Consider the following 18,265-nt stretch of genomic DNA (forward strand, 5'->3'; position numbering starts at 1 on the left):
CGAAATTTATATTTTTGGGATCGGGAAGACGTGTACTTTCTAAATAATATATATATATATATATATATATATATATATATATATATATATATATATATATATATATATATGTTTTGGCGCACTTATTTTTATGATTTACGAACGATTCGACTAATTTTTCCTATTTTGTTATATTATAATAATCATGAAACATATAATATTCACACAATTCCTCTTTATTACGTCAAATATGTTACAATTTTTAACCCTAACTATTACTTTGGTTAAGATTATTTTTCCTAGATAATCTTCTATAAAAAACCATTTTAACGCTTATTATATTTTAATTGACAAGCACGAATCTGCGGGTGTTACAATAATCATAGTTCTTATCTCTCAATTTCCATGCCTACCAGATGTTCGATAAAATTCCCCGGTGAAGGAAAATGGGTCAATATGTGCTTCTATGTCTATACAAACATGTTTTGATGCATCTATGTATACATCTGCACAAATTAATTCTATTATGCATCTGCTAGATTTTTTTTTATTTTTTTTATTTTTTTAGATTTAGATTCGTTTATATTGTGAAATGTCATGTTTCTTATATGGTTTAACTTCTGCAGTCCTGCTCAGTTCCCATTATGGTGTTACTTTGTTATCATTGTATTTTGTTGAATTCTGTAGGAATATAGTTTAATATGGATGTATCAATCAACATATTCAATGCAGTTGGATCAGATTTACAAAGCACTGGAGAGGCATGCAAAGGCAATTGATGAATGGGAAAGGTTATCTGGTTTCATAAATCTTGTTGTGATTTTCATGCAAGTGGTATTTTTGCTTCTTAATTACTTTGACAAGCTTTTGGATAGAAAATCAAAGTGCATTTAAATTATGGTTGGGAACAGGGGAGTTCTGAGAGATGTTCTCTTAGCCTGCCATATTTCTTAACTAGCTGCCAAGTGTCATCACAAGTTAAATGATCTACATGGTAGGATCATATTTGATTAACATATTCAACATCATATTTTTAACTGGCAACATGTTATTTGACTGAGATTATCATTTCCTTGCTTAGAGTTAACAAATTACTTGTTGAATTTGGCTCATTTTCTAGTAATTTGTTTGATATACAAATTCCTTTTGAACATTGTTAAATAGATGAGTTTTACTTTGAGGTATGTGAAGTCGATTTACCTTCTTTAAGATTATTTAGATAATGAAGAACTTTACATCATGGTGCATCAAGAATCTATAAAAATTACACCCATTTTCAAGTGAACTAATTAAGCAGTAAGAGAATTATTGCAGTCATTAGACAATGAATTAATAGACTTGACTTTTGATATCAAATTTTTGTCCTTTTTTTTTCTTTTGTAGGTGGAACATATCGACAAGTCATATGATGATTATCTAGGTTTCCATCTAGCTTCTGTTTGTCTTTATATCGAGTCTATCGAGTTCCATTTGCATGATATTAGTATGAGATAATTACAAATATAACCAAATACACTAATTACCTTACACATTTAGCCAAAAAAAAATCAAAATTACAATTTTAACCACTAAAATCGCAGATGGAAATGACCCATCTGCGATTTTCGTTTTCCATCTGCGAAGGTAGAAGCGCTACTGTGCTTTAGGCACTTGTACCTTCGCAGATGGAATAGTCCATATGCGATTTACGCTATTCCACCTGCGATTTTCGGAAGAAAACACTATAGAACCGTTTTTTTCTTCATTTTTCACTCTTCAATTTTGAAAAATATTCTCTCTTGGCGATTCCCTGTGACGATTTCTTGAAGAAAATGGACGATTTTTTCAACAATCCCGAAAATATGGTTAGATTTTAACTTTTTTTATGTTTTAATTAACATTTATTTAATATATGTTTTTAATATTTTGTTATTTATTGTATTAGTTAGTGTAAAAAATGAAATTATATTGTTTGTGATTGGGTAATTTTCTTGTATTTGATAGATTTAATATTATTTATTAGTAACCTTGAAGTTTTAATGCTATTTTGCTAGTGGTTGTATGAATGTACAAGTATAGATTGCATAGAATGTGCATTGGCTAGTTGTACATTTAGTAAAATGGTTAGAATATGTTTTTTTTTTAAGTTCAAAGTTAAATAAATTGTTACAATAATGTTTACAATATGTTTTGTTAGTGGTTTAAGTTGAGAAATTGATATAGCATGGTTAGAATATTTTATTTATCGTTTGTATAGTTGTTGTATAACTTGAAAAATCGTATATACTTTTCGTATAAGTGGTCGTATAACTTGAAAAATGGTTATAATAATGTTTACAATAGTCGTTTGTATATTTGTCGTATAACTTGAAAATTTGTATATACTTGTCGGTTAAGTAGAAAAATTGTAATAGTATGGTTAGAATATGTTATTATTATTTTTTTTAATTTGAAAGTTAAAAATCGTTTGTATACTTGTCGTATAACTTGAAAAATTGTATATAGTTGTCGTTTAAGTTGAAAAATTGTTATAGTATGTTATTGTTTTTCAGCGTAGATATAAAAATTATTGATTAAATATTGGTTTTTGCATTGTTTATGTCTGTAATTTGAATGTTGGATTATTATTGCATTTAATTTTCAGATATTTTAAAATGAAATAGTTGTTTAGTTTTCTAATATGTTGTTTTTTTGGCTGCATGATTCTAATAATTTCAATGTTAAAGCTATTGTGAACTTAAAAAGATCAGGGTGTAACATTTGAGAAGTATTTGAAGTGTTAGATGGTGTCAGACGTGATATTTTTAGATAAACAGTATTTGGTTACTTGTTGGACGTCCCTCGTTTACAAGAGGACAGATTGTTGTTCCACAAGATATTTCTTCATCAGATATGGTCGGACGCTGTTTTATCTCTAGATGGAATAAAATGGTTATACTTTAGAGTGAGTGATACGAAAATGGTATATGGCCCGGAAGAGTTTTGTTTGATAACCGGGTTGAATTTTGGCGAGTATCCTAAAATGATCGGCAAAAAAGTGTCAAAAAAATAGGTAGTATTAAAAAAAAGATGTTTATTGTGTGAGCGTCTATTTCCGAACCATACAAATACTTCGGTGAAAATCGGTGACCTGAAAAGTTATATTTTAAATCATCCATTCTTAGAAGTTGGTGACGCTGATGCAATTAGAATATGTTTGATATACATTTTGCGTGAATGATTTTTGGGAAAACAAATAAATGATCGGGTGTTACAAGATTGTTTTTTTTTTAGCTGAGAATTTGGATGTCTGGAACATGTATTTTTTGTTTACTTTGAAAGTTTCATATTATTAATGTTAATGTATATTATAACTAACATTTTTTTTGTTTTGTTAGTTTTGCTTGGGGTAGCTATTATGATATTTTACCTATGAAGACCTTGAGGATACGTGGAACAAGATAAATAAATATTTATCACTACCGGAGCATCACCAAACTTTAAAATACTCCGTCTCAGGATTTACGGCTCCATTTAGGCTATACAAAATTATTTATATTTAAATGTTTTTATTGTTATGATAGTTATTTTAATTTTAATTTTTATTACTATAATTGTAAAAATTGCAGATTTGGATATATGAGATGCTTCCGGCTGTTCATTCCTGTAGATATATATTGAGAAAAAATAGAGACATGCCTCAGATGAAACAATTGAGTGACACAAAAAAAAATTGAAATTGGTTGATGTGAACAAGACTTTTTCAATGAAGCAAGTTTATAATTTTTTTTTATTTTGAATAAAATTCATTATTATAGTTTTATATACATTTTTAATATGTTCAATTTTTTAAGACGGACAACGACCAAGAAATAAAATGTCACCGAGTGATAATGAGATGACATATTCTTATTATATGTCATTGCAAGAGTATGTATATGGTGAACGGAAATTAGTTTCATCCCCAGTACGGGACCATTTTAGGAGACAAGACGAATCTTCGTCTAGTGGTCGCTCTCACGGTAGAGGTGGGCGTAGTGGGAAACCCAACTTAAATGAGGTGTTGAAACGGCTACATGCACTGGAGCAACATGTGTTTATGAACTGAGAACCTACTGAGGTGTTTGTTGAAGAAGTGAATAATGAAGATCTATGGAATAACATCAGTTTTGAGGAGTCTGTAGTATTCCAAACAAATTTAGGTCAACTGGTTAGTTACACGCTACATTTTTTATATAATTTATTAACATATTTGAAAATTTTTGTTCATATTTTATAGTTGAAAATGTAGGTTGTAGAAGATGAAGGGATGAATAAAAATAATACAAATGAAAATGTTTTTGGTGATATTGAAGACGACAATGTTATTATATATATTACGGTTACGAGTTTAATAATTAAATTTTAAGGTGTCTTTTGTTAATAACTATAATGTGTTAATTTTAATCTAGGAGTTGGAGGAGAGGAATGAGAATGCGGGTTGTAGTAGGAACAAATTTGATGATGATGTGTTTGATTTAAATGATGATAATGAAGCTAAAGAGGTTTTTATACTTACATTTTTTTAGTAGATCAAAACATTTTTTTATTAGAGATCATTGCTTATTAATTTAGGTGTCGGAGGAAGATCATTTAATAATTATGGGAAATGTAAATTATTATGATGATTATGGTTTTGATGACAAAGAAGTTACACCCGATAGACCGAGGGCTCAAAATCTATCAAAGTATATGTGCACTCCTTACACCGAGGTATTCGTTTAATTTAAAAGCTTATATCGTAATAATAGAATTTTATTTTTATATGAATTATTTGAAAGATATAGATTTAAACATTTGAATATTGTTTTAGTTGCACACGACACCGAAGCAAAAAAGAAGACCAAAAAAGAAGGTTGATATCAAATCAACAAGCCCCGTTCCTCTTCCAACATTTGTTGTAGTTCACGACTTCTCCGTGTTGCGCCTGCAATCTTATGTAGCAGCCGGTGAGGTTGTGATCCAGAATTATTTATTTCATTCATATAACATGCAACATCATTTGTATAATTTGGTGTTAGATAGAGTTTTTTGGAGCGACTTGTTTGGGCATACACACGACGAGTGGTTGGAGGAAGCGGTAAAATATCTTTTGATTTATTATTTTAAAAGTTTTTTGTTTTTTAATTAATAACAAAAGTATCATAATTTTGTGCAGCATATGACCATTTGGAGCGACTTTTTTGTGTTGATAGCGACCGACATACAATAATGTCTCCAAATTTTTTTGTTTGCCATGTTCTAGAGGATGAGTACGATTGGAGGGCGTTTATGTCTGGTTTTGCTACATACCCCAACTCCATGGTTGCTAGGTGGGATGTCGATACGGTAAACTGAATTTTATTTTTTTTAATTTTTTTTCGTTATTTTCGTTATGTTTTTGTATTGTGATATGTAAACATAAGTATTTTTTTTTACCTTATACAGGTCCTAATGCCGATTCATTCATTCCCTAATCACTGATTATTTGGGGAACTACGATTGGCGTCAATGGAAGTCCATTTTTATGACAGCCTCGGTAGAGGGACTTATGGAAAATTCAACTCTGATGGAACCTTTACCAAATTTTGAAGCTCGTGTGGCAGATCATTTAGACAAGATTGACTATTGGGCCCGGAGGAACATCCCAAGGATTCCATTGAATATGCAATTCATTTTGGAAACAAATGTTCCCCAACAAAGTAGTCTGTTGGGAGATTGCGGTGTTTTTGTTTGTATGTTTATGGAACAATTAGATTCAAGCCAACCAATACATGAACTTATTAACCCAAGGAACGCAGCTTTAGAGTTTCGCCAATGGATGACAAAAATTTATTGGGGGTTGAGTCTTGGTCCTATGTAGTTGGATTATATATTTGTATATGTAATTGAATGTTGGATTTGATTATTAAGCGTTTAATGTTACAACTACAAACGAGTACACCATTAGTCTATTTTTAGTTTTAACGTTACAAATACAAAAGTTTAAACATAATAACAATTACAACAATTTAATGACCTACTAATAACTTCAATACTTACAACATAACAACGACACCACCATTTGTTTTAACGTTATAAGTACACTGCTCTAAACATAACAACAATTTATTGACGTAACAACTTCAAAACTATCAAAACAATATTAAAAAGCTTACAACTTGTAAACAATAATTACCAAAAACAACACCAACTACAAACCAAGGCTATCTTTAACTTCTTATTTTCTAATTGAAAGTGCTTATTAGAGTTAGCTATTTTAGCTATTACCATAGATGATTAATCATTCTCTTCATCAACCCAACTGATAAACCCGCATTTTGGTCCCTGTAAATTTAAACATTGACAATAAGAACTGTTGACATATAAACATGAAGGTGTAAATATGAATGAAGTTAAGAACATGATATCATATATGGGCAAGCGTAAAATAATCTTCCTGGGTTTTTAGTTATACCTGAAATCCTAATGATACGTTCACCTCCGCAATTACAATATGCCATTCGCCTTATTTATTCTATCAAATATGACTTACTTTCACAGATAAATTTCATGGAGTGACTTTACACCCATTTATAGAAGAAATTTTATTTCATAAAAGTATGTTTGACTATGAAATGAACTGGTTTGACTATGAATTCAAAAGGTTGAACTATGAACTGCAGACAAGTACATTGTCTTGTCTTGTCGATCGGCGATGTCTGACTATGAAATGAACTGGTTTGACTATGAATTAAAAAAAATGAACTATGAACTGCAGACATACATGTCTTGACGATCAGTGATGTTTGACTATGAAATGAACTGGTTTGACTATGAATTAAAAAAGTTGAACTATGAACTACAGACAAGTACATTGTCTTGTCTTGTCTTGTCGGTCAGTGCTCCCTTTTTTACCTTGCATTTCGTATTTGAGATCATGCGAACATCCCACTTACTAAAAGTTTTTTTTGTTTTCTTTTACAATATCATCGGCCCAAGGGGTGAGTGTTGTTGTTGCTTCCGCTTAAAAAACAGACAAAATGAAGAAGTTAAGATCAATAACATTTAATAAAACATTAATATTAAAAATTAACTTAATACCTGCAAAGTTATGTCTTTGAAACCACCACTGTTGCATTGTTGCACGAAGAAAACCGATCAACATAAGTATCGGCACCTTATGTGCGTGTCTAGATAATGTATTTATAGACTCCGCACTATTGGACGACATAAAATTGTATCAGTTCCTTCTAAAATGTGCCCTAGACCAAGTTTATGGATTTATACTTTTTAAGTACTCTCATACTGGTTCTTTTGTCTTTTTCGTAAGTTCCTTGGCAGCGTCAAAAGCATCAACTGTGTACGCCCGACAAGCCTCCCAAAAAATTCCTTTAACTATGTTTCTCTTCCCGAATCTAGATACTATGTTGAAATACAAATGGACACCACATATTCCGTGGTGAGCGTGAGGAAAAATGTTGGCAACGGATGTCGCTATAGATAGAGACCTATCAGATATAATTGTAAGCTCCTGCATATTGTCTATGCAATCACGTAGTTTTTGAAAAAAAATCATGTCTACGAATCTGTACACTCATTTTTGCATATACCATATGCAACCGGTAATATTTGGTTTTGTCCGTCCTTAGTAATTGCAATTAACATGGTACCTTTGAACTCACCCTTTAGGTGGGCCCCATCTACTAAAAGGGTCGGTTTACATAAATTGACAAAAGCACGTACCTATAATACATTGCATATCTATTCAAATACATCAAAATAAAAATGAAAAAAAATAATAAAATATTAAAATACTAACCAAACAACCAAGTGCGACGTACAAAAACTCAAAGTGATCATCACCATCTGTTTTAATATGTGTCACCATACCCGGATTATGTTTGACCAAATTGTGGAAATAAGCTGGAAGTTTGGTAAAAGAATCATCTTTCTTACCCCTTAACAACAATAATGCATATTGCTTCGCACGTCATGCCTAATGGTATGAGATATTGATATTCAATTGAGCATTCATATCATTAATAATATCTTTTCCCCAATAAACTCTACTATAATCTTCAGCCAAAACATCAACAAGATATTCACCCAAAACATATTTGTTTGCTTGTCGATGATTAGGTTGCAAAATTGTTGAAGAACATGTGTGTATATCAACAAATTTATTCACTTGGAAAAGTCCATCAGAATTTTTAATTGCTTTTTCTCTTAGTAACCAAGAACAATTTTTCGAAACACACATAGCCTAATACCTTGATTTGGTGGATCTATTTGTCCTCGTCTGAAAACCTTCTCGGAGACGTTTTTTACAAATAGCCCGCTTTAAAAGTTCTTTGTTCTTAAATATACTCTCACAGTCAATCTTTTGAAGAATGATGTCTACCATCTGTGTTGGGATATCTTCATTAATATCAACTGGGCATGCTGGTAGAGGGGGCATACCGTAAAAAAGGTTATCGAGAAAATTAGCTTTAACTTCATCACCCAAGTCATATCCATCTGAATTGCTTTCTAAGTCGGTTATATCTAAAGCTACATCAGCAACATCAACATAATCCCTATAAACATGCTTTTTTTTTCATCTTTTTGACGCATATTTTTTTTCTTTTTACTTTTATCTACTACATGCCTATTCATAACTTTAAATTCTTGTTCGGGAATATCAACACAACGACCACCCATGTCATTAAGATATGTACCAACCTCATCATTGCCAACATACTTGTAATTCTCAGGATCCACATAGTTAATAGGTGAATAACTAACATTAACATTTTCAGCAACACTGTGAAATTGAGGTACACTAGGAGTATTGAAAGTACCTATCAGATCGTTGCTCCCTTTATAGCTGCATAAATTACCAACCGACTGACTTCCACTTTGACCAGCCTCATTAACCTTATCTCCTTTATCAACCACCACAAACACTTTCACAACCCTTCCCTCACTGCATTTGATTACATTTATCAACATTCTAACATCCATGTCTTCAACTATGGTATATAATAATTCAATTCAGGATGATGGAAACGAAGACTAATTATATATTTGTCTAACAAACCAATTTTGCTTCTCACCAAAGATATAAAATCAATATAACTAATATACTCAGAAAATATCAAAGTGAATTCTGAAATACCTTCCTATGGACATACATATTCCAGATTTGTTTCAGTAACTTGCCATCTCCCATCGGTTACAAGACAAACCAAATACTCAATCATTTTTTAGAGAGATTTTAAAGAAATTTCCTAAAGAAATAACAAGTAAACTGATAATTTTCTACAAAAGTTTATATATAATAAGGTTATTTCGTAGTCAAACCCATTGATTTCATAGTCAAAATTAAAAAAAAAAAAAACATAAATTCGCAGATGAAAGAGAGGAAATCGCAGATGGACACAGTCCATCTGCGATTTTAGCTTGGTAATCCCCTATATATATATATATATATATATATATATATATATATATATATATATATATATACACACACAAAAAAAAAATTAAAAAAATACCCCACCTGCGGATGTACAAGTGGCTAAAGCACAACTGTGCTTTAGCCACTTGTACATTCGCAGATGGGATGTAAAAATCGCAGATGGACCATTCCCATCTGTGATTTCTGTGGCCAAATTTGCAATTTCAATTTTTTTTGGCTATTTTCCACAAAGTAATTAGTTTATTTGGCTAATTTTGTCATTTTCTCTATTAGTATTACTTGTAAATGTTATTCTATTTAATATCAATGTATTTTAGGGAAAAAAAAAACTTTATTATCATGCTTTTCTTAACCTTTCTAAAAATTTACTTCTCACAGGCACATCCTAAAGCCATTGAAGGCAATAGCTTGGCTACACCCGAAGCATACTAAAAGGATCTTTCTTATCTCAAGAGAAAGGTACAATCTTTTTACACAATTTATGTGTCCCAAAATACAAACTACTTTAAAATTTTAAGTGTTTTGAGGTAGTATTCCTTATGTTGACTGCTAACTTACAAATGACATTTTGTGTTGCAGATTGATGCTGCATCAAATGTTATTGTGACTAAAAATTTCTATGATGTTGATAATTTTCTAAAATTCGTGAACGATTGTCACTAAATTGGAATAACTTGTCCCATTGTTCCAAGTATTATGCCCATTAACAATTATAATTGCTTCATTAGGATGACCGGTTTCTACAAAACTAAGGTATGTTGGCCTCAACCAAACTTGGTGTCCTAATCTAATAATTTATGATTCATCTTGCCATTGCATTTTTGCTAGTGAAGAAGACGATCAAATTAATTTATGGTGTTGCTGAAGATGGAGGTATGCATTTACTTAATTGCCCTTAATTGTTTATATCATTCTTAATAGCGTGCTTGCTTACAATTAATTTTGACTTTTTATCCATGTTTCATGTATATGTGATGATATCATTATTCATTATTCACAAAGATCATCACTAGGCTCAACATGGTTGTTGGTCTGATCATGGACAACATGAAGTGAATGATCTTGCTTTGTTGCAAATTATTGAGAGTTATTTTTTTTATTAAGTGGTATTTAATTAACCGTGAACCTCATTTGTCTGATTTAATTATATAAAAAAATCTTTTTTTAGTTATATCTTGTCGAGACTCTTGGGTTTGCTTATTGTTTCTGATATACCAAATAACATTGGAGATATGATGGAGGTTGAGTTGTAGCCTCTTGTAGATAATTTAAGTACGTCTGATTTTATAATCATATCAATAACGTATTTTGTTTTGTGTAACATTTTATATTGCTGAGGAATGAAGGAGATCAAATTGAAGATCTAACCTATCATTTAAAATGGTCCATCTAGTAAGAATTTTTTTTCTCTCTCTCTCTCTCTCTCACACACACACACATACACACACTAAGTTACCCATATGTTCTAAGGTGTGTTTAGTAGCAGGTGTGAGTGTAAGTTATATGGAAGCTCATGAAATAGAAAAGATGACATGCTTTCATCCGGGGGAGCCTACCTACCCAGTCATGTCGGTATAGAAGTGTCATAGAGATGAAAACATCCATTTTTATTTGGGTATAGACGGTATCTCTTTATTCTTTGTGATATTGACCACATTTCTGATCCCTATTTGCATTTTAGTGGGTTAGTTTTTATAAGGTTCCAAACCTTCGCACCCTGATGGTTGCGGCGGGAGAAAGAGGACTACATCGTTCTGGTGACTTCTTATGGGTTTTTTTTATTATATATAAGTAAAATATGTAAATTAAGTTTTAATATCGATATATATTTGAAATTTATGGTTTTAATGTTTGTCAAATATTGAAACTTTTTTATTTTTATATTTCTTGGTTTTAAAATATGGATTTGATGTATGTTTTAATAATTTTATGGTTTTAATATATAATAAAATTGGATTTTTCATGAAATTTAAAAATTATATTTATACTGTCAGAATCCGTTGGTAATGCGTTACAAGAAAATCGGTCGGTATTCTGTTGCAAAATATTCCGTTGGTAACCCGTTACTGAATTATTCCGTCGGTATTCCGTTGCATATATAAATCCGTCGGTAATCCGTTATTGATTACTGACAGTAAAATCCGTCACTAAAATTTGTCGTAATGTCGGAAATCCGTTACAAACGATTAACAACGAGAATATACCGACGTATTTGGATCAGTTGCATTTCCGTCGGTAAAACCTATTACTGATGGATTATCGACAGTTTGGCCGTCGGTAATGCCCTTTTTTGTAGTAGTGAATTAAGACTCATCTAATCATCGGATTCATTGCTATATTTTCTTTGGGTGTTTGTTTGTTTGCGTTCCGTCCAATTGCTAGTGTAGAACCCTAAACACCATCAATATATGAGCTTGAATACATATTTTACGAGTCATTGATCAAGACTAACTGGATTATTCTTAGAACCAAGATTCTTTTATTTCACATTACGTAATTTCCAACTACTAGTGTTGGTAACAACAATACTTAACAACACCATATGTTGTTAAGGACACATCAAAAAAACACAACAACCTACTTAGTGATCTTATTAATGTAGCATCAGACCATATATTGATCTTGAAAGGCTTTATTGCAGCTGGAAACGACTGAACTAGATGGAGACGCTGTTTGGAACACCTTTTCCGGTAACACCAGCTTCAGAAAAAGGCTTGAGAAGCTGGTATGGAACTAACCCTGCACCACTTCGGTTCCTTAAATTGTGATCGGCATTCCTTGAATCTATGATGAGTTCCATTTCATTAATTCTTGCACGAAACTCTTCATATGCTTTCTTTATAGCTGGCTCTGCCTCAAATGGCCCTTCTACAGTTTTACCAATATACTCCTCATCAGAGGAATGAGTTGATAAAACATCTAGAATTGCCATGACTATGGTAGCTTGCTTTTTGGAAGGGAAGCATTTCAACAACGCATCCTCAGGCCGGTTTAGGAATGCCTGCCACTCTTTATCTGTTGGGTCATCGTTAGGCATTTTGGTTCTGGCGATGGTTGGTCGGTTTGGAAAATAACCAGCAAAATCATATTGTCCGAAGTTCACAGCTGAATGGAGGCCGGAAGCCACCCATATGATCGTTGATACGATTCCAATCAAATCATCTTGGGTTTTGAGTTGTGGCCACCATGATTCGTCCTTCTTGTCGCCATGTCCAACTGTTCGAATTTCATTCCACCATGCTTGAAGCTCTTCATCAGATTCTACGAGGCTTGCTTTTGGGTAGTAGTTGTTGACAAAAGATGTAACCCACTGTTTGATGGCATCCCAAAGGATTAGACCGTCGTTTGCATATGGATAGTCCTCGATTGTTAGCTTCAAACCATGTGGTGCAGTTTCATCTTCAACAGCCATTCCCCTATAAAATATAAACATATATATATATATATATATATATATATATATATATATATATATATATATATATATATATATATATATATATATATATATATATATATATATATATATATATATATATATATATATATATATATATAGATATAGATAAAGAGACTGCGTCGGAAAAAATTAGTTGCTTAAATTAAGTTAGGAAATGCACCTGCTAATCAGGTCAGCTGGAAGTGCCTCATGATCAAAACGCCACAACAGATCGTAGGCGTCAGAGCAAAGTTGCATACAATATTTTCCAGGAGAGAATGTTGACTCTATAATACCACCGGCATTAATGAGAGATTGTCGAGCTAGGGCGTTGATTTTCAGGGTGTACCGAAAATGAGGGTGGAGTAGTCGTGCAATAGGATGTATTTGGCTAAGATTACGATGGGTGGCAATTATGTAAGGCTCAATCGCACAATGAGTTCTTAGCCTGCAACACAAATCAAATCATGATCATGATCACCTCATCTATGAATTAATGTGATCTAGTTGGGGAAAAACGCATACAAACATGTGTAAATTAAGGAAAATGGGAACCGATTAGTTACCAATGACTAACAAGCTGGTGAACACCAGAATCATGAGAAAGGACATGAGCCTTGGCTAGCTTCCAGAGCCATGAACCGGTTGCACCCAAAGAAGGTGTGTAGACATGCTTCCACTGTGGTTGCCATTCTGATGATGGACGAGTCAACTCTATGGCAACTGGTGTCAACGTTCCAGCAGGAGTAAGGAACATTAAAGTCCTTGAACCATATAGAGTTACCCCTTCAAGATCTCTTGTTTTGCTTACGTAGGGCAATAGCAGATCATGGTAATCCAACATGAACAGTTTCTTTTGTGCCAAAGCCTGCAACAACATGATTGATTTTTCAACATCAATTAATCAATGGCGTTGTATATATTTAATTTTGGCCTTCTGTTTTCTTTAATTACCTCATCAAATGTCATGAAACCTTTAATTTCTCGCTCTACAATCTCCTTGGTGATTGCTGATTCAGGTGGCCCATAGACTTTTGGGTCTAATTTACTCATCAATGGCCATTCCTACACACAACATGACGTTATAATATTTTCCTCGCTAATTTATGCAAAAACATAATTTGTTGTGTTAAATATTTATACCGTAACCAACTGTAGGCTACATGGATTAAGACCAGCAAGCATTTGTCGACTGAATTCATCATCACGGAGCCAAAAGAACGTGTCCCCTGCAATGTGTAGAAATGCTTTATATGCACGAATCCGATCACAAATAACTTAATAAAAAGGTTACGTAATGAATGCATGCATGCTAGCTTACTGCGGACGGTTTCAGGTGGATCAAACTTGATAAGGTCATCTGGAGCATCAGCAACCTCATGAATAATTCTAGGCAAAACACTTGCAGCTTCTTTATCACTACCATTAATAAGAACTCCTTCGTCGAAAAGCTGGTCTATATCCTCGAATAAAAGAAAGTCTTCGTCTTTTCCTATCAAAGCCGTGCCTATGCGGGGTATAACAGAAAGGAGCAAATTATACAATGTCCTCGCTCCAAATGATACCGACTTTATCTCTGAAAAGTCTTCATCAATTGGTACATAAAACGGGTCTGAAGATCTTGTCTCCGTCAATGGATCTGTTATTCAACATGGATTGTTCAGCAAGTTAATTTTAAGACAACTATAATTGCAAACAACTATCGTAGATATATATGAACCTGTGGAAGACATTTTCCGACCAGTACGGCAGCGCCTAGGGTAAGGAAATTTCTTGCCACCGAGCACCGGCCGTGCTAGATCGGAGCTCTTATTGTCGGGATCTCCAAGGTCGTTGTATACATCGTAATCGTAAATCCTCTCGAAAGCTTTACGCTCTCCTTCACCAGTGCCTCGAATGAACTCCAAATCTTTCTTTCTCAGCGACTTGAGGGCTTCTGGCGTTTCCGACGGCAGGTAACACTGTACAAATTACAAATAGATTAATAAGAAGGGTTATTAATGGTTGCCACCGCCACGAACTGCTAATAAACATGAGTATACGGACAGTTATATAACCTTGTCGGCGAAGAAGATCCTCCTCTGGGGGTTATCTCGACTGGAATGAACCCAAGAATTACATGTGAAGGTAACTTTGTCGGAGAGTTCAATTTTCTCTATATATATCTTGTTGCGGTAGTCATTCTCAACCAACACAGCTCCGATCTCCCCAAAATCATCAGGTACGTCAAAGTGGAAGGTGTATTGCCCACCAAAAGTATCATAAGGTGCTTTCGTTTTCACCCTCTTCGGCTCACCTTTTGCTGTATCAAAATCAATACCAGTTTTTATACCATATTCTTAAAATAAAAATTATCTTAACCTTCATATATTGCCATTGGGTTTTAAGTCTCCAGCTATCATTTTATGTACTCTCTCTGGATTCCAAACATAAGTGATCATATATGAAATTGAATCGAAGTAGACAGCTTTATCTACTGGCATAATATATGTATTGTACACATGCACGGTATTGGTACGTAAGATAAGGCAGTACTACATTAAAACCAAATATATAACTATTAAAGTACTAGTCAAATATTTTAGGTATACGTACAATCAAGGTCTTTAGAAACGAACTCGAGCAACACATACGTCCATACGAAACTGAGAGCATCGTCAAGAACGCGGCTAGGTGTTACACTGAAGAGGTAGGTTGATTTGGTGTGGATGACACCACTGACTTTGGTGATATTAGCAAGAAAAGGATTTTTTATGGCTTTTATTTTACCAGCTGCTGAGGTAGGTCGAGTGCTACGACTATGTGTGGCATTGAATTTCTTTGTGGTTGTCGGCAGGAGGAGAATGGCGGTGGGGGAGTAGGCGGAGGAGGAGGAATGGTGGGTGGCGTCAAGGTCTCTAGCTAGGAAGGGCTTTTGCAGTGTGAATAAGTTATGGAAAGAGTGAGATTGGTTGATCTGAGAATTAAACATGTTTTTGTTTTTTGGTTGTGTGAGTTTAGAGTTGGAAGATCACCATCTATTTATACTAAAAAATTGTTACTTTCTTAAACCGATTATTTTTTATTGTATATTGGTTTCGTTGTTTTCTTAACGGCCAAGAAATTTAACTTTTTATTAAACTACTGGAAACCACGTTTACAAAATTAATTAAAATTTTATAATAAAAATTTATAATTATTAATTAATTATTGTAAATAAGTCATTTTAAATAAATTATTAATTAAGAGATATATCAAAAATTTTAAGTTATTATAACTTCAATTTTAACATATAATTTGAAAATATAAATTTGAATTTTGAAATGAATTGCCTAATATATCTATATGATACATGACATATTATTAATGAAGAGTTGTATTAGAATAATATTTGTCAAAAGAATATTAAAACTATTCATTTATTAGAATGAAGATTTTAATTCTATCTAGCTATGTTTTAGACGGAATTTGAACCTTGGATCTCATAAAGTTAAATAACACTTGATACTATCGGTTTGAAAGCCGCTGCATGCAAAGTGGTAAATCACGATAATAGATGTATAGAAAATCAACATGTGTTTGTACCTTTTGCATTCGATATATTTGGTTTTCTCGCACCAGAGGCAGTAGAGCTCCTCAATAAAGTCCAACGGGTCATGCATTCTAATTAGGGCTGGCAATTCTCGACACGATACGAAATAAATGGGTTTGGGTTGAGTTTTTCAACCCGCCAACCCGCTAACCCGCCAACCCGTTTATTAAACGGGTCATATATGGGTTTCTCAAAAAATAAACGGGTTGACCCGCCAACCCGTTTATATTTTTAATAAAAAAATTATTATATTTTTAAATGTATTTATGTATCAAGTATTAATATTTAATAAGTATTATATAATATATACCATTTATTCATAGACCATTTGATTGTTTTGATATTATTACTCGTGGTGGATGGTCTAAGGTCATAAGTCGTAACCTATAAAACTAAGTCTGTAACATGTTTCTATGAATGTTTTTAATTTTCATTTGGATGTTTAAGACTTAAATATCTAAAATTTAGACCCACGAACCCAAATCTGACCCACGAACCCGCCAACTTGTGAACCCGTATAAATAAATGGGTTGGTGGGTCATATATGGGTTTAAGTTCCAAACCCGCCAACCCGTGACCTGTATATTTAAATGGATCGTGTTTGGGTTGACATATTTTGACTTGCCAACCCGCCAACCCGCGACACGTCAACTCTAACACGACACGATTGTCAGACCTAATTCTAATGGCATCCAGAAAGGACTAGCGGCGCAGCTTGTTGCCCGTTTACCTTCAATCGATATGTATTAAACTATTATAATAAAAAAAATCATTAGACAAAAAAAAAAAAAAAAAAAAAAAAAAAAACTACCGGTAGAAGCTCTGGTCTTGATACAATTATTTTTGCGGAGAAATGTTGGCAGATAGGTTTGATTTCATTGCTCCTATTAATTATTTTTGTCATTTTAATATTTTAAATATTTTTTTGTTTGATGGACCGTAACCTAATGTTGGTCTTTTGTAAATATTATTAGAAAACTTTTGTAAATATTATTAGAATATTTTATTACAAAGTCTCTCTCTGTGTTTATATATATATATATATATATATATATATATATATATATATATATATATATATATATATATATATATATATATATATGCTTAGGTTATTCTATTCAAAATAATTATTATGTTATTATATGCATAAATATGAGCCAATAATATTTACTTATTTTAAAAAATGATTAATATATATTATTGAATTAAATACAATTGAAAAATATCATCTTAATTAATTAGAAGGGTAATTTAGTCAATTAATATAGATTTAATAAAGAAAAAATGCATTTTTAAGGGATCATAAATTCTATTAATTTTAAAAATCCGATTTTACGAATTATAATTCTTTTAATTCGGACATTCTGACAGAATATGTTTATGAGTATATTAAAAAATAAAAATATTCTTGAACCTATTTTTTGATCATGACTTTAAAAACTTCTTGTAGAATAACAAATTTTTGAACAATCAATTGAAGAATAAAAACAAAAAATACATTATTTCTTATAGAATACGGATAACAATTGTTAAGAATTACATTTATTGTTAAAGAATAAAATTAAAAAAACTTTCAAAACGAAAAAGAAAATATCAAAATCTAACAACAACACTAATATATTCTAAAAGAATAATGTTGCTTAGAATCACTTTAATTGTGTGGTCCGTTCTTCAAGCATCAACTTTTATGATTCCAACAGAATTGGAATTCATGATTCCATTCCAATAGAATTGGAATCTCACCAATATCATCCATTGAATCATCTACACAAACAAATTGATTTTTATCATATAAAAATAAGTCAATTTGATATGAAAATAGTGACAAACTACCTTCACTTTGTACATTACATAT

General features: G+C 32.3%; 1 protein-coding gene across 1 annotated transcript; it reads right to left on the reverse strand.

The window, feature by feature from the left end:
- Positions 1 to 11,901: 11,901 nt before the first annotated feature.
- LOC145069185 (lipoxygenase 2, chloroplastic-like) lies at positions 11,902 to 15,813 on the reverse strand. Its single transcript, XM_079016135.1, has 9 exons — positions 15,432 to 15,813; positions 14,894 to 15,138; positions 14,557 to 14,797; positions 14,158 to 14,475; positions 13,980 to 14,065; positions 13,791 to 13,901; positions 13,403 to 13,704; positions 13,018 to 13,284; positions 11,902 to 12,813 (listed from the first exon to the last, which is right to left on the reverse strand). Exons 1-9 carry the CDS (start codon positions 15,805 to 15,807, stop codon positions 12,054 to 12,056), a joined length of 2,706 nt encoding a protein of 901 aa, XP_078872261.1. The 5' UTR covers positions 15,808 to 15,813; the 3' UTR covers positions 11,902 to 12,053.
- Positions 15,814 to 18,265: the final 2,452 nt, after the last annotated feature.

This window comes from Lactuca serriola, chromosome 1 (genome assembly GCF_051521515.1).
Source record: "Lactuca serriola cultivar US96UC23 chromosome 1, Lser_US96UC23_V15, whole genome shotgun sequence".
NCBI classification, from domain to species: Eukaryota; Viridiplantae; Streptophyta; class Magnoliopsida; order Asterales; family Asteraceae; genus Lactuca; species Lactuca serriola.

What these genes read in the sequence shown, in the direction of transcription:
- LOC145069185 (XM_079016135.1), bottom strand. Translation starts at nt 15,807, where the DNA reads ATGTTTAATTCTCAGATCAACCAATCTCACTCTTTCCATAACTTATTC. An exon ending in CACCAGCTTGTTAGTCATTG is followed by an intron (nt 13,285 to 13,402) that starts GTAACTAATCGG and finishes TTTGTGTTGCAG; the next exon opens with GCTAAGAACTCATTGTGCGA. An exon ending in CCAGCTGACCTGATTAGCAG is followed by an intron (nt 12,814 to 13,017) that starts GTGCATTTCCTA and finishes TATATTTTATAG; the next exon opens with GGGAATGGCTGTTGAAGATG.